Source organism: Onychostoma macrolepis, chromosome 05 (genome assembly GCF_012432095.1).
Source record: "Onychostoma macrolepis isolate SWU-2019 chromosome 05, ASM1243209v1, whole genome shotgun sequence".
NCBI classification, from domain to species: Eukaryota; Metazoa; Chordata; class Actinopteri; order Cypriniformes; family Cyprinidae; genus Onychostoma; species Onychostoma macrolepis.
Genome location: NC_081159.1, coordinates 35562519 through 35585048, shown reverse-complemented (window position 1 = coordinate 35585048; position 22530 = coordinate 35562519). Strand labels below are relative to the sequence as shown.

General features: G+C 36.8%; 1 protein-coding gene across 4 annotated transcripts in view; it reads right to left on the bottom strand.

Moving 5' to 3' along the window:
- znf618 (zinc finger protein 618) overlaps positions 1-22530 on the bottom strand; it is a 68762-nt gene that overhangs the window by 9732 nt on the left and 36500 nt on the right. For all 4 annotated transcript variants that reach the window (XM_058775467.1, XM_058775470.1, XM_058775469.1 and 1 more), the window contains exons 8-9: positions 4815-4904; positions 782-874 (exon numbers count right to left, since the gene is read on the bottom strand). In XM_058775467.1, the coding sequence (XP_058631450.1) occupies positions 782-874; positions 4815-4904 (183 nt within the window). The remainder of the gene's footprint in view (positions 1-781; positions 875-4814; positions 4905-22530) is intronic.

Sequence of the window (22530 nt, the reverse complement as noted above, 5' to 3'; positions counted from 1 at the left end):
AAACTGGAGGAAATTCCAACTTCATATTTAAACAATTCAAGCTCATGTTTAAATAAAAATCTCAGTTTCCAGTTTGTAACGATGCAACTCCAGTTGAAATGATTAGACCATTCTACCAAATGGTGTACTGTCTTTTCAACATTTAGTCTGATTTTAAAAGTACATTTCTGTACAGATTGTTTTATAAATCTGTTTCAATGCAATGCAGCTTTGGCAAATGAAAGATTGTGCAACACGCAAAGTGAACCCTCAACCGTTTAAGCAAACAGTGTTACTCAATTCTCAAGTGAAGGGGTTACCAATTCATAAAAGAGGTCATGATAACTAGAGAACGCATTGAAATGTACCATAGAAAACAGGCTGTTTAATTTCGGTTGGAAAATGTAAAAACTAAATTATGACTGTTTTGAAGCAATCAACCTTGACTGACATATAAGAAAAAGAAAGTGTTGAATATGTGCCCTTTAAGAAACATTGTAAAAAATGTAGTAAGCTCAAGAGTGAAGACACAGTTCAGTCCTTGCAGAGTGCATTCTTAAAGAAACAACCTCTTTCCAGTAAAATCATCCATGCATCCTTAAACAAGATAAGATGCAAGAGATACGGTTAATTTAAAGGGAAAACAAGTTTATTTTTCCCATCATTTTTGGAGGTCAGTCTGCAGAGAGATGCTGCAGACCTTTGATTATGACAGTAAAATATCACTGTGAGCAAAGGGCAAACACTTCACGAGATTCAAATATCAAAGGTGAAATATTTTAAAGATTTCAATGTCACTTACCACTCGAATTCTGGGAATTGTTGATGTCGGCACGACTGGACTGGCCTGACTGGCTAGACATTTTCCCTTCCATTTTAAGGCCATAATTTCCCTCTGCAAAAGCAAAAATCAAAGCAGCTTAAATAATACATATCAAAGATAACAAAAAATGAAATGCTCATTTCGTCCTTAGTGCATCACCAAAATAAAACTGGTATTTTCCATGAATAGGGACGAAATGGTTCTTTAAAGCAATAATTCTCCTTGATTTATGGGAATTCTGAGCTGATCAATAACTTTTTTCCCCTTCGGCAAGCAACATATGTAATACATTATATGAAATCTTTTGATATTTGTTTTGCCAGTGCTTGATTTGTGGAAGGCTGAGAATGTAAATATGTGAAGAATTGTCAGGTCATCGCTTTTCTTCACATCTAGAGTGTTAAGTCACACGGCATTTACTCCTTGGGTGAATGGCTCAGCCAAATAAAGAAAAAGTTCAATGTCCAGAATAAAGTTCCCATAAACAAAGATGTCAGCACACCAGACAAGTAAAAGCCATTGGGATGAACAGGAATGCTAACAGAGAGCTTTCTCCAGGGACAGGATATAGAAATCTTTGCCCAGATTTCATTCTATAAGTATGCATAAGCTCAATGAACTTGTGCAAAATTCCCTTATAAATTCCAATCCGCAAAAGATCTTTAAGCTTTATTCTTTAACATTGTCTCTTCACCCAAAATAATCATATTTGGAGCTTACAATTACTAGCTTTACTATGCATAAAATAATTGTATGCATGCCATTTCCATATGCACACTGCCATCAAGACACAATACAACCACGTTAAAAAGGTTTTAACCTGAAAATGTCAGATATTACCGCTAAGTAAATCACATTGCTAAATGTCATCGTCTTATTCAGTATCACTGCTTTATTTTACAATAAGATATCTAAATGAATAAGTAAATAAATAGCCTGAGAAGCAAACCCGTATAAAATACTGAGGCTTATTTTCAGCAAACTGTATTATTCTCTCCATTTTGGCAAGTTAAGAATAAAACAATTGAAAATTTAAATTAATTTATTTATTTTACTTGAAACTGAAAAGATAAGTGAGAATTATTTAGATAATTGAGAACAATAATAAAAAAAAGGGACCAAAATCAGCCAGTACTTCTATTTAAGCACACAGCCATGGCCAAAAATATCAGCACCCTTGGTAAATATGATCAAAGAAGGCTGTGATAGGCTTCTCTAATGTGTATTAGAGAAAAACATTCATTTCATAATGATATTTTCCCCCATTTTAAACTCTTATTATCCAATGAAATGTTAGATTTTTGTGATTTTTTTAAAATAAAAGATAAAAAGGATTAACAATGCAGATTAATTTTCACAGCCTTCTTTGATCATATTTACCAAGGGTGCCGATATTTTTGGCCATGACTGTATATTATTTTATAACTACTGATTAATTAGAGCTTCATAAGAGTGGCAGATTTAAGTGTATCAAAAGCAAAATGGTTTAAAATCATTCTGTTTACTGCAAAACTGGGCCAGTGGTCATTTCGCTCACACCAGTGAAAGCTTATTCAGTGGGGAAAATAATTATTTGATCCCCTGCTGATTTTGTAAGTTTGCCCACTTAAAAAAATAAGGGTTTATAATTTTTTTATGGTAGGTTTATTTTAACTGATAGAGACAGAATATCAAACAAAAAATCCAGAAAAAATAAAAATAAAAAAAACAGCATACAAATGTTAAAAAAAGATTTACATTTTAGTAAGTCAAATAAGCATTTGATCCCCTACCAACCAGCAAGAATTTTGGCTCCCACAGATTGGTTATGTGCACATGTGGAACACAGATTAGTCCTGTCACTTTAAGAAGATACTCCTAATTTCAGCTCGCTGTGTGTATAAAAGACTCCTGTTCATAGAATCTGTATCTTCCATTCCAACCTCTCCACTACCACGGGCAAGACCAAAGAGCTGTCAAAGGACATCGGGGACAAGATTGTAGACCTGCACAAGGCTGGAATGGGCTACAAGACCATCAGCAAGAAGCTTGGTGAGAAGGAGACAACTGTTGGTGTGATTATTCGGAAGTGGAAGAAATACAAAACAACCATTAATCGGCCTTGGTCTGGAGCTCCGTGCAAGATCTTGCCTCGTGGGGTAAGGATGATCATGAGAAAGGTGAGGGATCAGCCCCGAACTACACGGGAGGAGCTTGTTAATGATCAAGGCAGTTGGGACCACAATCACCAAGCAAAACATTGGTAACACACTACGCCGCAATGGATTGAAATCCTGCAGCGCCCGCAAAGTCCCTCTGCTCAAGAAGTCACATGCACAGGCCCATCTGAAGTTTGCCAATGAACATCTAAATGATTCAGAGAAGGCTTGGGAGAATGTGCTGTGGTCAGATGAGACCAAAATTGAGCTCTTTGGCATCAACTCGACTTGTCGTGTTTGGAGGAAGAGAAATGCTGACAATCACCCCAAGAACACCATCCCTACAATCAAGCACGGAGGTGGAAACATTATGCTTTGGGGCTGTTTTTCTGCTGAGGGCACATGATGACTTTACCACATTGAGGCGCAAATAGACGGGGCCATGTACTGTAAAATCTTGGACGAGAAACTCAGCCAGAACACTGAAGATGGGTCATGGATGGGTCTTCCAGCATGACAGTGACCCGAAACATACCGCCAAGGCAACAAAGGAGTGGCTCAAGAAGAAGCACATTAAGGTCCTGGAGTGGCCTGGCCAGTCTCCAGACTTTAATCCTTTAATAGAAAATCTGTGGAGGGAGCTGAAACTTCGAGTTTCCAAGAGACAGCTAAGAAACCTTAATGATTTAGACAGGATCTGTAAAGAGGAGTGGACCAAAATCCCTCCTGAGACGTGTGCAAACCTGGAGACCAGAAACGTCTTACCTCTGTGCTTGCCAACAAGGGTTTCTGTACCACGTACTAAGTCATATTTTGCTTGGGGATCAAATACGTATTTGACTTACTAAAACGTAAATCTTTTTTTAACATTTGTATGCTGCTTTTTTTCTGTATTTTTTGTTTGTTATTCTGTCTCTATCAGTTAACATAAATCTACCATTAAAATGATAAACATTTATTTATTTATTTTTTAAGTGGGCAAACTTGCAAAATCAGCAGGGGAGCAAATAATCATTTTCCCCACTGTATATTGTTGTTTATATATTCTTATGTTTGGATGGAAAATGCACGTCAAGCCCAATTTGGCACCTTATTCATGGAACGTTTCAATTCACCAAATACAAAAATAGTGGCAACCTATCTGAGAGTAATGGTGGTGATAGGCATTTGAAAGTATTACAGAAAAATTGAAAAATACCCATACTGCTACATTCCTGGCAATGACTATGCCAATAGTAGAGATTTAACAAAGTCTGAAATGTCTCTGAAGCAAATGATTAATCACCCAACATGTCTCATTGACAATTAATCATAGGCATCCACAATTAATCATTAAAAACATGCTTTATTACTAGTCAACCATCTTACAGCTCCATGCAAAACCACGACTCTCTAAAAATTTTACAGCTCATTTAGAATAATCAGTCATTTTGAAACAAATTGAAATTTAATTGGGTAGCATCGCTACAGTCTCTCTGACCCATTTCTATATTTTCACCATACTTTAAATAGCTTTCAATGTCAAACTCCTCTGCATATCCTCAATGCAGGACTAAGAGATAAATGAGAGGAGAGACGAAGGACGAATATAATAAGAAAGACTTTACAGGGAACACCTCAGCAGAGCGCAATAACAATTTGAGATCCTGTACAGTTTATTGCAGACAGATTGAGTAGTTTTACAACAGAAATTATCTTGATATATTAAGTTGCATAGTAGTTTTCTGAACAAGCATCCACCATCTTCATATTTAATGATTAGAGCTTCCTTTACTGTTAGTGTCTAATCTATAACTTATACACGCCTCTATTCATCTATTAGCAGAAAACTGCCATAAACAACACAACACACAGGAAATTAAGTGAGGACTTACTCATTGGAGCGTGAAGAGCCACATGTTCCTGATAGGGGTTGAAGTATTTGTACTGTTTCCCACAATACTCACACGTGTAACTTCCCGTTTCTACAGAACACAAAATACAGTAATTAACCAACACCGTTATTAGTCAAAAACACATTAGCGCTGATAAATGCAATGCTTCAGAGATTCATTATTCCACTAGAACCATAATGATTTATCAGTACCAGATTTCTGTTTCTTAAAGTGACAGTACCCCCAAAAAATTAGACATTTTGTCTTCATGACCCCCTCATGTTGTTCCAAAGATGCATGGCATGTTTGTCCATACAATTCAAATCTAGATCCAATTGGAAGGGGGGAATTCTCTTTATAGAAATGTATTCAGGTTTGTAATGACATGATAATTGTTATTTTTTGGTGAACTATTAATTAAAGCCAGTGGTTCTCAACCAAGGGGTCATGATTCCAAGAAAGACAAAATAAGCATTTAAATAAGCAAAACCAATCAATATATTTCTTTTTAAATTCAACCTCAGCGATATAATTTTTTCCTTTGAATAACCAGGGTTCCCGCTTTCTTGGAAAAACATGGATATATGAAGTAGCCTAACTTTAAAAGTGCGATTTTTTTTTTTTTTATTATAAAATTGTGATTGTTTTTTTTTTGTTTTTCCCCAGAAATGTCTTACATTTAAAACAAAGATCTGAGCAACTAGAGAACATTCTAAGAAGGTGACCAGGAGTGTAAAAGATCCTATGAGAAAAAAAAAAAAATGATAATAATTGTTCATGTTGAGAAATTGAGGTACACTTTCCATTACAAATCTCCGTCCTATGGTGCCGGACTGAATGATACCCCCACATCCTGTTCCCACAATGGTTTCAGAGAATCATATGCTGAAGTGTCAGAGTGGAGCAAGAGAGCATAAAACTTTGAAATAATCCCTTTAAGAGAACTGGCAGTAATCTTCCTCCAATTCTGATCAATTTAAACTAGTGCTGTCAATCGATTAATTTTTTTTTAATCGCGTTAATCACAGTCATGGACTGTGATTAATCGCAAATTTTTAAATACTAGGATTTACCTGTAAATGTGTTGAAAAAGAAATGCATGACAAACTAGTTTAAGGAAACAGAACCTTTCACACTTCCACCAGGTATGAGACATAATCATTATTCTTTTGTTTTTATTCAGTCATTATCAGCCTTTAAACTGGCAATAAAACATTTACCAAGCCACATCACTTCAATCCCATACATTTACCTAGCTATTATCAAAAGTATTTCTAAATAAATACAACAAAACATTTATTGCGACCTTACGTGAAGTAGTATGACAAAATGCATTATGAAGAAGACTTGGACCTGTTCTGCAGCTGCATTAGAGCTAGTATTAGCATCTTGCTTCATAAGACAATTTATGAGATTAATAATACACTTTTACTCACTTCAAACCATCATCGAGTGTTTGTAATAACTTCCTTTTGCGATCACATGTGGAATTTGGTCATTTACTGTTGTTAAAATATGCTATTTATAGCCTTTTATATCGCTGCACAAATTGGCATTTCAGATGTACACATTCGTCTCAGGAAAATCACGTTCAAATATCCTATGGTAATCTTGTGTTTATTATCTTATATAATCTATAGTGGCTGTTGTCATGTTTATTTCTGCTGTGTAAAAGTCTTAACATGTATGCTCTGCTGAAACTCACGTTGTTTGTGATGTTACAACCGCCTCTCCATTCTTACGTTGCCAGGGATACATTCCAAGTATAATACACATTAATAAAAGGATCTATTTTATTTTTTATTTGTCTATATACACTTTGGGCGGCCGTGGTACATTATAAAAGTAGTCCAAAAAACCGCAACCCACGGCTCTGTAATTTTTTCCCGCAACTGTATTTTCAAAATAGCCCACTTGTGCCATTACCCTGGCAACACTGGTTCGCTGTATCACACAATGACAGATAACCTTCCGCGCTGCGATGACAGGAAGAGGTTGGGGTCAAACCTTATCAAACAATTAATTTGCATTAATTTTTTTTTGATTAATCGCACGTGTTAACGCCTTAACGTTGACACCCCTAATTTTAACAGAGTTTGTCCTGCCTTAAAAGAGACTCCGTAAAATGCCAGATTTTAAGATATTTGAAAAAAAAAAAAATCATAATGTTATACTCTACTTCAAGTTGTTCAAATGACTTTAACAAGATAAACCCTTAAAAGTTCCATTCCAACAGGCCAAAACTCCTAATCTGAACTGGAAAATCGGTGTTAAAATCCAAAGCAGACTGGACATATTTAAAAAAAAAAAAAAAAAAAAAAAGTTTCCCAAAGCCAGTAATGTTGCATAAATAATTACATTATCAATAAGGAAATTTATCTGGTCTACACTGTTGATAAATGGGAAGGACTCGAGTCTTCTGGGGTAATAAGATAAAGATTCAAGATTAATCCATATAGAATCATGCCTGTTCATGAACCAATTTATCATCATTTTGAGTTGAGCAGATCAGTAATAGAATTATGTTAGGTGAGGAAAGACCTCCCAAAGCTTTTGGTATACAAAGTTTAGAGAGTCTCTCTGTTGCTTATTATTCCAAATGCAGCAGTATATGTGAGAGTTCAGTGATTTAAAAAAGGCTGGGGTCAAATAAGATTCTGGAACCAATCATTTAAATCGAGAAACAATATTCATTTGAATAACATTGACTCTCGCAAGAAGAGAAGTTGGCAAGGAGGTTCACCATTTCAAATCTTTCTATTTTTTTTTTTTTTATTAGAGGGAAATTACTGGTCTCAAAAAAGTTATTCAAATCAGATAAAAATAATAAAAATACCTAAATATGTAAGACCTCTCTCTGAAACTCTGATTGTATAGCCAGATTATAGGGAATATTAAAAGGCCAAGAGACAGATTTTCCTAAATTAATTTTATAGCCGTTCACATTGACACTGGTAACTGAATCTGCGTATAGATATTTAAAATCACAGTAATAAAATTGGAACCAACCCCAAATTTTTCTAACACTGGATGCCAAAAAGTCTTTCATTGTGTGATTTTTTTTTTTTTTTTTTCCCTCAAAGACAAAATCATTGCTGGGTTTTAGGAATATTAAAGTAATGTATGGCATTGAGAATACAGCGTACATTATCTGTGCCATTTCCAGACTTCACAAAACCTGCCTGATCTAAATTTAGAATTTTAAGAAATAGCGTTTCAAGCCTGCAGGCCAAAACTTTTGTAGTCCACATTAAGACGTCTAATGGGCCTGTAAGATTAACAATCCAAAGGGTTTTTATCTTATTAAAAGCCGACTAACAGAAGTATATCTCCAGGAAGGTGGAATTTCACCTTTCCAAATATTATTAACAGTGGGCATACGAATTTGACAGATTTTCGGCCAGAACTTCTTAAAAAATTCCAGTGGAAAACCATCTGGGCCCAAGACACTTCCAGTTTGGCATAGCCTGAATCGCTGTCCATACTTCCTCTGTTGTGAATGGTGCATTTAAACTAAAACAGTCCTCCTCTGCGATAAATAATAAAGAAATTTAATCTAGATAGGCTTCAATGTTCAAGTCCGTCGCCTCTCGGCTGTAAAGGGATTTATCTCCAAACGTACTATTAATAATCCAAGGATCACTTGAAACATCCCCACTCACATTCCTGACATTAACTGAGCAATTGTTATTCTGATTCTTTAAATGATGAGTAAGCAAGTGACTAGACTTGTTACCAAACTCATAATATTTTCGTTTGGTGAAAAGCAGAAGCTTTTGAATGTGACCAGTGTGATCCATATTCAATTCGCCCCTTGTATTTACTAACACTTTTAAATTTAATACTGTGGAAGACTGCTTATGTATTTGCTCTAGCCTAGTAACTTGTTCAAAATTATTCCTCTTGCTTTCTCAAGCTGTCTTAAGTTGGGAAGTGTAAGAAATAAGATGACCATGCAATGTGGCTTGGCAACATTCCTTATAGCTGAAGACACTGGAGAGTCTCTGTTATCAAGCCAAAATTGTGACAAACTATTCAGAACAAAAGAACAAAAAGGGTCACTATTTAGAAGAGATATATTGAATCTCTAATTCGAAGGTCTAGGGATGCTAAAAGATGGATCTATATGCAAATGCGCTGATGCATGATCTGATAGAGTCAATATGACAGGAGTGAATTGCATGTAGAAACTGTCTAGGGATTAAAAAAAATAAAAATAAAAATAGTCAAGCCTAGAATATGAATTATGAGGGTGTGAACAGAAAGTATAGTCTCACTTTGGGATTCAGCTGGTGCCATATGTCAATCAAGCCAGTGTCTATGCATAAATTATTAAGAACACTGGACGACCGTGGGTTCTATGCATTTGTAGAAAATCATTTGTCCAAAGTATTCAATTTGCAATGAAAGTCATCAGCAAGAAAACCCAATCCTTTACAGTGATAGTTAAACAATAAAATTATCCGTGATATGAAATTAGGTAAATCATAATTTGGCGCATACACATTGAGAATAGTTATATAATGTTTAAGAAATGAGCCTGTAAATCACAATAAATCATCCCCTTAGGATCTGATTCTGAATATTCCAAAATAAAAGGGAATACAATGGCAGTACCTCTTTTATTCTGTGAATAAGAGGTGCAATGCTATGTCAGGTTTTAGTTTTTTTTAAGTGTGTTATTTTATTTATTATTTTTTTCCCCTTTTTATTACATGGCCAATCCCTTTGACATTCCAAGTAATGAGTTTAAGTGATCCAACCATGAAGTTAATCCACTGAGAAAAAAAAAAAGAAAAAAAAGTTGTCTTGGTAATCTTTAAATCAAAATCTGATAATTTGCTTCTGCTATGGAATGCCACTCCTCCTCTGATGACATCAGTTTGATGGCTTGGGCAGAATAGTTTTAACCACGCTCTCCAACCGTTAGTTTTCTGCGAGTGAGAGATGAGAAGAGTGCAAAAGTTGGAAATACGTCACCATACTGAAATAATGTCGGCAGCAACTTCCAGTTCGCACAGACTTCAATAATGTAAAGAAAAAGATTGTTTTCTTGAGCTGTGTTTGAAAATCTCAAAACAAAATAAAATAAATAATAATAAAAAAAATAAAATTAAAAAAAATGAAGTAAATAATAGTGAACAAAATATTAATACAATAAAGTCACTGCATGTATATTAGGAAAAATAATCAAGTCAGTTTTTCAGCACAACAGCAAATAATGAATAATAGGAACTCATTATACTGTCAACAGACGAATCAAGATGAATCTGCCCTTCGTGAAAACATCAGAGCTGAGCTGGATAAGCAAAGCCACGATACATCTCTCATCGTCTAAGTAAAACTTCCACAGACAAGTCAGAATAAAACTGTAGACTGAAATGGTCATAATACTGTACGTGTCATGCTTATTTAGAGCTGCCTCGAGTACAGCCTCTTTTTGTGAGTATTGAAGAAACCACACCAGGACACTTCTTGGCGGCTTATTCACAGTTGGAGTGGGAGCCAGGGCTTGGTGAGCACGTTCAACCTCCAATGGAGGGAAATCAGAAGGTGGGCTGACTAAAGACAGAAGGGATGCTTGGAGAAAGTCTGCAAGAGAAGCCTCATGATTGAGTCAGACATCATCTCAAATGCATAAAAATTTGAATTTGCTCCCTGAGCTCAAACACTCTGGATAGCACTTTGTTATGTTATGGCTCTCTCGCAGGAGAGCCATCTCTCTTCACTTGCGAAACAGCACAGCAGTGTGATCGGCGGCCATCTCCTCACAGAGGGCGGAAAAATTTGTGATTTCAATGGTCTTGTTTCGATGTAGTTGACCGTTATGACAACATCAGACAAAACAATTTAAAATCCGAATTCCAGAAATGTTGGGACGTTTTTTTTAAATTTGAATAAAAAGGAAACTAAAAGACTTTCAAATCACATGAGCCAATATTTTATTTACAACAGAACATGGAGAACATAAATGTTTAAACAGAGAAATTTTACACTTTTATCCACTCAATGAGCTCATTTGAAATTTGATGCCTGCTACAGATCTCAAAAAAGTTGGCATGGGGGCAACAAAGGGCTGAAAAAACAAGAAATTTCAAAAAGATCCAGCTGGGAGAACATCTAGCAACTAATTAAGTTAATTGAGTTAAAAAGATTGTGGAATACTTTATCGTCAACGTCAAATTTTCAAAGGCTTTGCAAAATCGCATCATCTACAGTGCATAACATCATAAAAAGATTCAGAGAAACTGGAGAAATCTCTTTGCGTACGGGACAAGGCCGAAGTTCTTTGTTGGATGCCCGTGGTCTTTGGGCCCTCAGACGACACTGCATCACTCATCGGCATGATTCTGTCATTGACATTACTAAATGGGCCCAGGAATACTTCCAGAAACCACTGTCGGTAAACACAATCCACCATGCCATCTGCAGATGCCAGCTAAAGCTCTATCATGCAAAAAGGAAGCCATACGTGAACACGGTCCAGAAGCGCCGTCGTGTCCTGTGGGCCAAGGCTCATTTAAAATGGACTGTTTCAAAGTGGAAAAGTGTTCCATGGTCAGACGAGTCCAAATTTGACATTCTTGTTGGAAATCATGGACGCCGTGTCCTCTAGGCTAAGGAGGAGGGAGACCTTCCAGCATGTTATCAGCGTTCAGTTCAACAGCCAGCATCTCTGATGGTACGGGGGTGCATAAGTGCATACGGCATGGGCAGCTTACATGTTTTGGAAGGTATAAAGGTTTTAAGAGCAACATATGCTCCCCTCCAGACAACGTCTATTTCAGGGAAGGCCTTGTGTATTTCAGCAGGACAATGCAAAACCACATACTGCAGCTATTACAACAGCATGGCTTCATAGTAGAAGAGTCCGGGTGCTGAACTGGCCTGCCTGCAGTCCAGATCTTTCACCTATAGAGAACATTTGGCGCATCATTAAATAAAAAATATGTCAAAGACAACTAAAAACTCTTCAGCAGCTGGAAACCTATATCACGTAAGAATGGGACCAAATTCCAACACCAAAACTCCAGAAACTCATAACCTCAATGCCCAGATGTCTTCAAACTGTGGAGATGCTGCACCATGGTAAACATGTCCCCTTGCCAACTATTTTGAGACCTGTAGCAGGCATTACATGTGAAATGAGCTCATTTGGTGCATAAAGTTTAAACATTTGTTATGTTATCTATGTTCTATTGTGAATAAAATATTGGCTCATGTGATTTTAAGTTCTTTTAGTTTTCATTTTATTGAAATTTAAAAAACATCCCAACATTTCCGGAATTCAGGTTGTAATGTATGGTATCTCACAGAAGTGAGTACACCCCTCACATTTTTGTAAATATTTTATTATATCTCTTCATGTGACAACACTGAAGAAATTACACTTTGCTACAATGTAAAGTAATGAGTGTACAGCTTGTATAACAGTGTAAATTTGCTGTCCCCTCAAAAAAACTCCACACACAGCCATTAATGCCTAAACCACTGGTGAAAATGTCCAAATTGGGCCCAAAGTGTCAATATTTTGTGTGGCCAACATTATTTTCCAGAACTGCCTTAACCCTCTTGGGCATGGAGTTCACCAGAGCTTCACAGGTTGCCACTGGAGTCCTCTTCCACTCCTCAATGACGACATCACGGAGCTGGTGGATGTTAGAGACCTTGCGCTCCTCCACCTTCCGTTTGAGGATGCCCAACAGATGCTCAATGGGGTTTAGGTCTGGAGACATGCTTGGCCAGTCCATCACCTTTACCCTCAGCTTCTTTAGCAAGGCAGTGGTCATCTTGGAGGTGTGTTTGGGGTTGTTATCATGTTGGAATAGAAGGGAGTGGATCATGCTCTGCTTCAGTATGTCAAAGTACATGTTGGCATTCATGGTTCCCTCAATGAACTGTAGCTCTCCAGTGCCAGCAGCACTCATGCAGCCCCAGACCATGACACTCCCACCTCCATGCTTGACTGTAGGCAAGACACACTTGTCTTTGTACTCCTCACCTGGTTGCCGCCACACACGCTTGACACCATCTGAACCAGATAAGTGTATCATGGTCTCATCAGACCACAGGGTTTCAGCATCTGGGCAATCTTCTTATAGCCTACGCCATCTTTATGTAGAGCAACAATTCTTTTTTTCAGATTCTCAGAGAGTTATTTGCCATGAGGTGCCATGTTGAACTTCCAGTGACCAGTATGAGAGCGATAGCACCAACTTTAACACACCTGCTCCCCATGCACACCTGAGACCTTGTAACACTAACGAGTCACATGACACCGGGGAGAGAAAATGGCTAATTGGGCCCAATTTGGACATTTTCACTCAGGGGTGTACTCACTTTTGTAGCCAGTGGTTTAGACATTAATGGCTGTGTGTTGAGTTATTTTGAGGGGACAGCAAATTTACACTGTTATACAAGCTCTGTACACTCACTTCTTTACATTGTAGCAAAGTGTCATTTCTTCAGTGTTGAAAAGATATAATAAAATATTTACAAAAATGTGAGGGATGTACTCACTTCTGTGAGATACTGTTGGGCTATGCTGCCATGATGCAAGTGCTTCGCGATGCATAATGCAGTGCATCCACTGCGCTTAGGGTGTGACTCTCTTGATGAGCGCCTTTAATTCTCCTCGTTTCCCCCGCCATGGTCTGTGTGGCATCCAAGCAAATTCCCAAGCAGTCTTCCCATTTAATTCCAGCATCTGTCAAGTACGAACCTATAATCTTAAAAAAGTTCATCAGCCGTTGCTCTTTTTGGGATGCATTTGCAAAACAGTAAATCCTCATTCAGTGACTTGAAATCAACAAAATCGCACATACACTATTAACAAACTCCTTGTTGCTATCAGTGGCCTTGTAGTCTCTAATATTCTCAATGAGCTGTTCCTCAATGTCATTTGCAATATGACATGACACCAATCTATGGCAGTGGGAAGAATCAACTCTTCTGCAATGAGATTTCTTGCATTTTGCAACGCAATATGCAATTTTGTAAGAAGCCAGTTCTTACAGTTGCTTTCGCTGTTGCTGTAGTGGCTTTTACAAAACAAGTTGGTAACACTTTACAGTAAGGGTACATGAATTACCATGAATTTATGCATAAATTAATGTGTGAATAATGCATTACTTCATGCATTAATATCTCATGAATTATCAGGAACTAACATGAGTTCAAAGTCTTTCATTCATGACTTCATGGATGAACAACACCTTAAATAATACATTAACTAAGGTGAGTACATCATCATGATTTATGATTTATTACGCATGATCATGATGTTTTCTTTGTTCACAAAAAAAAACAAGGTCTTTACTATCTATTGTGGATAAAGCTATGCTTATGGTACATTTCTTTCTTGAATTATTAAAGGAATATACAAAAATCCACATTACCTCATGCATGCATACAGGCTAGAACAGTATATCAATTCATGTTAAAACTAATGTTTTTCATTAAATATGATATGAGTTATCAAGCATGTTCATATCTTCTTCATAGTAGCCTGCAGGTAAATGTACATTGGCCAATCACAGAACACAGTATGTGAATTCTGTTAACATCGAAATACAGTAATCATCATTAACTAAGCATTAACTTCTCATGACTTCATCATGTGTGGCCCCTCAACTAAAGTGATATGAACATGCTTGATAACTCATATCATATTTAATGAAAAACATTAGTTCTCACATTAATTGATATACTGTTCTAGCCTGTATGCATGCATGAGGTAATGTGGATTTTTGTATATTCCTTTAATAATTCAAGTAGTCTTACATGCACAAAATAATGCTTTTTTGAATCATGTACCATAAGCATAGCTTTATCCACAATAGATAGTAAAGACCTTGTTTTTTTGTGAACAAAGAAAACATCATGATTATGCGTAATAAATCATAAATCATGATAATGTACTCGCCTTAGTTAATGTATTAATTAATGTTCATCCATGAAGTCATGAATGAAAGACTTTGAATTCATGTTAGTTCCTGATAATTCATGAGATATTAATACATGAAGTAATGCATGATTCACACATTAATTTATGCATGAATTCATAGTAATTCATGTACCCTTACCGTAAAGTGTTACCAACAAGTTTGCTGCCCACGTTTTTGATCAAGTTTTCTTTTGGAAAATCTCAAGTGGCTTTTGAACATAATTCAGATGCATGCTGTTAATGTGTCTTAATTTTGTGTGTTTCATGCTGTCCGCTGCCGGCGTTTTAAGGCATCAGACACATATGCTAACTGGGCAATTGAGGGTGGTAAATGGAAAGCTCAAAACTTTGGAGATACAAGAGGCTAAAGTAAATGAACGCTTCAAACCCTAAGTCTAAAAAACCTGTACCTAAATCTTTCCGGGCCAGAGTTTGTTGATCCACACAGCAATTCAGATAGAGGTGCATTTAAAAAAATTTGAATATCATGAAAGTTAATTTTGTTTGGTACCTTATTTCAAAAAGTGAAACTTTCATATATTCTAGATTCATTACATGTAAAGCAGGGGTGTCAAACTCAGATCCTGGAGGGCTGGAGCCCTGCAGAGTTCAGATGCAACCCTAATTAAACACACCTGATCCAGCTAAGTCATTCATGCTTATTTGAAAACTAGATGGTTTGTGTGTTGGAGCAGGGTTGAAACAAAACTCTGCAGGGCTATCATGGCCCTCCAAGAACTGAGTTTGACACCCCTGAAAATTAAACATTTCAAAAGTTTTTTTTTTTTTTTTTGCTTTAATTTTGATGATTAAAGCTTACAGCCCATGAAAGTCAAAAATCAAGCATCTCAAAATATTCAAATATTTCATAAGTTCAAATCAAAAACAACAACAAAAACAAACAAAAGGATTTGCAAAACAGAAAAGTTCAAGTTCTTTAAACTAAAGTATGTTCATTTATGCACTCAATACTTGGCCGGAGCTCCTTTAGCACAAATGACAGCATCAGTGAGGTGTGGCATGGAAGCGATCAGCCTGTGGTACTGCTGAGGCACTATTAAGCCTTCAGCTCATCTTTCTCTTGAACATGTCCCATAGATTCTATATGGGGTTCAGGTCAGGCATGTGGCTGGCCAATCAAGCACAGTAATATCATGGTCAGCAAACCACTTGGAAGTGGTTTTGGCACTGTGGGCAGGTGCTAAAGTCCTGCTGGAAAAGGAAATCAGCATCTCCATAAAGCTTGTCAGCAGATGGAAGCATAAAGTGCTCCAAAATCTCCTGGTAGACGGCTGCATTGACTTTGGAATTGATAAAACACAATGGACCAACACCAGCAGACGTCACGGCACCCAGATCATCTCTCCAGTCTTCCTCCAGACTTTGATTTCCAAATGAAATGCAAAATTTGCTTTTATCTGAAAAGAGGACTTCGGACCACTGAGCAACAGTCCAGTTCTTTTTCTCCTTAGCCCAGTTAAAATGCTTCTGATGTTGTTTCTGTTTGAGAAGTGGCTTGGTAGCCCTTTTCCTGAAGACGCCAGAGTGTGGTGACTCTTGATGCACTGACTACAGCTTCAGTCCACTCCTTGTGAAGCTCTCCCAAGTGTTTGAATCAGCTTTACTTGACAGTATTCTCAAGCTTGCGGTTATCCCTGTTGCTTATGCACCTTTTCCTACCCAATGTCTTCCTTGCAGTCAACTTCGCATTTAATATGCTTTGATACAGCACTCTGTGAACAGCCACCCCTTTCAGTAATGACCTTCTTTGTGGAGGGTGTCAATGATTGTCTTCTGCACCATTGCCAAGTCAGAAGTCTTCCCCTTTATTGTGGTTTCAAAGAACAAGAGATACCCGGAATTTATACTGTATTGATGGTCATTTAATGAAACTCAAATGTAAATATTCTACAATATTTATAATAATATATAGTAATATTCTATACTGGATTTTTGACTTTCACGAGCTGTAAGCTCTAATCATGAAAATAAAAAAATAAAAATATAAAAACTTTTGAAATGTTTTGTAATGACATGTAATGAATCTAGAATATGAAAGTTTCACTTTCTGAAATAAGTTGTAAAAAAACAAAAAAAACGATATTCACGATATTCAATTTTTTTTAGATGCACCTGTACAGACGCAGATGCAGATGCTGGGAATTCCACTATTCTGTTAGTGGGTAGAGTTTTTACTATTCTGAGTGGACAGAGCGATCGATAGATCCTCCATGCAAAAACAAATACATTTGCTAAGGCCGGTATAGGTTGTACAAGGAGCCACAGAAGATGGACTGGGGGAAGGAGAACAAATGACCACAAGAAAAAAGAAAGAAAACTGTTTACACACAAACCATTAGAGCCAGATCAAATAGTTAGCCTTTCCAAATTTCTCAAACATTATGACAACCCATATGAGATAATGAGGAACAACTACAAGAATATGCTGATGTATATTCATGCTCCTTTAAGAACATGTTAATGATGCTAAAACTTGTTTTGACAAAAGGCAAGGGCAGGCAAGCACAAATTGAGTAAACTGCTGGCTGCTGGAAGCCATTGACACTGTTGAAGTTGAGAAGAACATTCCGAAAGGTGATTTCAGGTAAGCTAGTGACATCAGGAAATATAATAAAGGGGCTAAAAAATAGTTGTCAGATTAGTTGTAGAAAAAAGTTGTAGTTTTTAAACAGAACATAAATTTATGTGCCCTAACGTTGCATTTTCACAGTGTTTATTTTACTGCAATTGAGCTCTGCCCATACAGGTGTACATCCTGACATGCATATAACTTGCGATCAGTGTCATTTTGATCAGTGTTAATGTCCAACAGAGACAGAAATAAACAGAGTTTGCCGTGACTGCCCCCTAATCACTTGTGCAGAAGACTCATCTGCAACCACACAATAAGAGTGTGACCACAAAGACAGATAATCTGACCATAATTGTGCCAAGGCCTGGTTATATGCACACTGGGGCTTAAGCGGTATCTTACAATTAATTTGCATGATTCTTTTTGGCCTTCAGAAGTAGGGCTGGATGACATGAGGAAAGAGAGAGAAAAAAAAAAAAAAAACAACAAAGAAAAAAATAAGTCACTTTTCTTTTTTTCATATACAATATCAATATTCATCACGATATTTATTAGCCAGTAATTGGAAAGGAAATGCTTTGCACATACTTGTTAAACACTGTTCACAATTAAACTCCACAGAGTAAGTCACCTTTTAATTTAGGGCCCCATGAAATAATTTTTTTTCCCCCCTAAATCCCGTATTTGTTTGCTTGATTGCTTATTTAGTTTCATTTGATTATTCATTTATTCATTCATTCATTCATTCCAGATTCTGTGTTTTATGATTTAATACATATTTATCATTAAAATATAACAATTCATTCACAACAAAACTTTTTTTTTAATCAAATAAGACACTGCACAACATCAATGCATTTAAAATTATATAAAAACAATTAAATTAAACCATGGATGAAAAAAATATCTTGGCTGTACGCTATTCCTAATATTATAATTATTACTTTTTCAGTATGCAACAGCAATTTATTTAATAATTTCTTCACATTAAACCACACTTTTATGTCGACACTTTGTGGTCAAGATTGTTAATTTCAGTGTGCATTTGATGCTTTTCTCAAATGAAATGGTGTAAATCTGATGAAGTGTCTCTCAGGGCAGCTCTGGAGATGAAGTTTGTGAGTTCATGTCCTCTAATACTGAAAACACCATTACCATCTTGTGTGTTTGAGTTTGTGTAGTAAACTAAACCAAATTCCCTTTAAAAGGAGAGTATGTACCCTGATGGTCATATTTGAAACGGCTCCAGGCAGCTATTTCAGGCATCCAAGACCAAGTCCTATCTACCTGAATGGGGAAATCCTAAAATCTAAATACACTGCTTGCTAAACTCATATTTAAATCATAAACAAAATCTGACATCTGACAAAAACTGCCACAAAAATACTGCTTCTTATGTTCAAGTAGTGCTAAAAAAAACACATTTATTTCAGGCTTGTCCAGCCAATGGGCATCTGTAGTCCTAAGCGTATATCTCAGGACACTGACTAATTCTCGAGCTTATCATCGTATTGACATACACTTTAATCTCGATCTCAGTATGATATTGTTTATCGCCCAGCCCTATTCAGGAGTCATCACTCCTGGGGTCCGTTCTTCGTATGTCACTAACTCGGTTAGATGGATTTGATTGTTGACGATTTCGCTTGATCTTGGATTGGTTGGTTCTTCAAAGCTCATCCAGGAGTTGCTGTCATAGCAACAGGTCCATAAGCTTAAATCTGCTCGCGAGCAGGCTTATTTCATGTAAACAGGATTAGATTGCATATTTTTAAGCAGAATTGATACTTAACATTTGTCCCAGCCACTGCTACTTTATTAGAAGAATACCCTACTGATCCAGGGACAGTATTTTAAATTAAATAATTTAAAAATTAATTGAAATATAATATAATAATGTTGTGTAGCCTATAGTACTATAGACACAGCTTTTTACTCATTGAAATATTTATTAATGATAAAATAATTACTTTATAATTGTATTGGAGTCTTAAACACATGCTATGCAGTTAATCTGAACGGTGCATTAATTTGAGTGGTGACAGCTATTATGGGAGTGGCTTGATGGAGCGCAGGAGATGCAGATAACATGATCTTGTCCCTTAAGAAACTTTAATTAATGCTGGCATGTAACAAATCTGCTTCAAGGAGAAAAAAAAATCAAATCAACTGCTAATTACTAAATTAAAATAAAATTGTAAAGCCTGTACAAATACTAGAAATTGTGAATATACACTAAAAAATGCTGGGTTAAATACAACCCAGCAACTTGGTTGTTTAGACCCAGTGGTTGGGTTACTGCCCAGAAGGTTGGGTTAAACATTTAACGCAACTGTTGGTTGAAAACAACCCAGCATGTGTTCTGTCCAATATTTACCCAGCACTGGGTTGTATTTAACCTAGCATTTTTTAGAGTGTAAATAATTGGGAATCATATAGGCAAAATTATTTTTATTTTTTTTATAAAATAAAAACAGTGCACATTTCATTTATCTATTTTACCATTTATGTAGTTTTGTTTGCTTGGCTGTTTTCTTATAAAAGTCCAGAAATGTGTCAAGTTTCTCATCAGGTGTCTTTTTTAATTATATGATGTCATTATGTTGCTGTCTTGCCACTAGGGGTCGACCGATATGCGTTTTTCAGAGCCGATGCCGATACCGATTATTACAGACCAAGTGGACCGATAACCGATATTTTATCCGATATATTATGTCTGATGTAAAAATGAAAATTAATGTCAAAATTAGAATAACAAGGGCTCTGACAAAAACTGCCTTCCCTGGTGTTGATTGCACTTCTTACTCTTGTCTTCCTCCATGCATCCATCTACAATAAGGGTAATATAAAGAGAGAGTTAAAAGTGGGGCCACTGCATGCTTCATGATTAAGCCTATGAATACTGTACTACAGCTAAACAGCTTGGGGAAATGTAAGTATTTGGCTTCAATAATTTACATGTTAGAAATGTATGTGTAATAGCATAACCTCACATAATTATAATAAGTGTAAATAATTCAATTGTCTTCATAGCTCCATTGTAGAAGTTGTGAAGAAGACTGCAACTATTTTAATTAAACTATAACACTAATAGCCTGTTATAGGCACATTTGGTTCAATAGCCTATTGAAATGTCACAGTTTATGTGACAGTATCTTAATCTTGGCCTATGTGACAGTAATTTCGATTAGTTTTAATTTACAGTGCAGTGCAAATGAAGCCATAAAACATTAATTTCAGTTATCTTTTAATCAAATGAGAGTTAAACTCAATTTTTTGGCAAACAAATGGGTTTACCATTAAAATTAAAACATGGAAGAAATAGCATATTGTGTGATTATTCTTTTAAACAAAAGTTGTTGTTGTAGTAGTAGTAGTAGTAGTAGTAGTAGTAGTAGTAGTAGTAGTAGTAGTAGTAGTAGATAAACCGAACTTTTATTTTGACGGGTTGCCATGAGGACCTCTTAAGTTTCTGTATAGCCTATGTGTATGATATGACGATCGTTTTACTCAAATGAAACGGTCAAATGCTCATGAAGTAACTCTCAGAGCAGTTCTGGGGATGTTGTTCATGTATTTATGTCCTCATTTAGTGAGACGGCAGATGCTGAAAACACCACGAGCGTCGCGCACTTCAGTGTGTGTGTGTGTGTACTAATCAAAACCACGCGTCTGTGCCATTCACATATACAGAGACACGCAGAACATGCAGAATTCATATTAAAGTAAGTCTTTTTGCAGCTTAATATTTACAGATATTAGTCCATAGCGCGAGTTGATTTAAGTGTACTGACCTACTTTTGATTAATTCATCCAAACTTTTACGAAATCCGTGACTCCGCATTATACAGTAAATTCCCTTTATACGACAGGATTCCGCGATTCCGTCTGCATTTTCCCCATCGTGGAAACCATAAATAGATAATATTGAGGTGTTTTGCAACTTCATTGTAGTGGATTGTGATTTATTGCAACTTCAGCAACGTCTGCTGCTGCCTTTGAGAGACAAATGAAGCGTGATGATCACTGAAATTGTAGCAAGTGCTTTCGGTGTGAGAGTGCCTTAGTCTTCCACATTGATTGGTCTGACTCGTGACTCCCAACAAATCAGATGTGCGGTGGGCGGAGACTGCTCTAGGCCACAGAGTGGTGAGTTCTGACAGCTGCATCAGAGCCAAATAGCGCGATTCTAAATTAAATAATTTTACCGGCACATCGGTTTTGAAAATGACCGATACCGATAATCATAAAAATGCTTAATATAGGCGCCAATAATCGGTCGACCCCTACTTGCCACCAGCCAATCGATGCACTGCTGATCGTGGTTTCGAGTATCGATACATCTGCCCTTTTCGGGGAACACAAGACCGTAATCTTAGACAACTTAAGCCAGATATTTTAATAAAATCCACAAATTCATTTGAAGAACCAAATTAGCCAGAGACCAGTTATTACGATTAGAAGATCTGGCATCTTTCAAATCATCTTAGATGTATTAAAGGAGTCATCGGATGCTAAATTCACTTTTACATGTTTGAACATAAATGTGTGCTGGCAGTGTGTGTACACATCTATGATAAAAATCCACCCAGTGGTTTTTATTTAATCCCTAAAAATAATATCCCCTTTTTCAAATCAGGCCATTCTCAGTTTCTTGTTTGTTGGACGTCACACGGACAAAGGTTGCTTCCACGATAGTTGATCGACGCGGCCGTCTTACCTTAGACCCACCCTGAGTGAGCTGTAACAGTCCGACCGCCATTGTTTCGACGCCGGAGCAGAGACGTAGACAAGAATATCTCCATAGCGATTGAGGTGTTTTGTTGTTGGATGTAATAATGAATATAGCAGTCGTCATTTACTCCCGACATCTGAGCCGCTGAAGACGCAGTGGATTACTTTTGTTTGTGAAGGGAATGCGCCCCCGATCTACCTAAATGCGTTTATGTTCACGCGAATCATTCGTGATCCAGCTTCACGTACAGCAGAAGCGAGTATAAGGGGCTTTTCTGTGAATCTTTGCAATTGATATTCCTAATAACGTGCTAGTACAGTCTCTCAGAGCATGACTCGTCACCCCACAGAAGAGACGGGCTGGGTGAGCAGAGCTCATTAGCATTTAAAGCAGCAGCATTTCTGCAGAGCTGATTTTGACAGGGTAAAAAGGGTGTTTTATG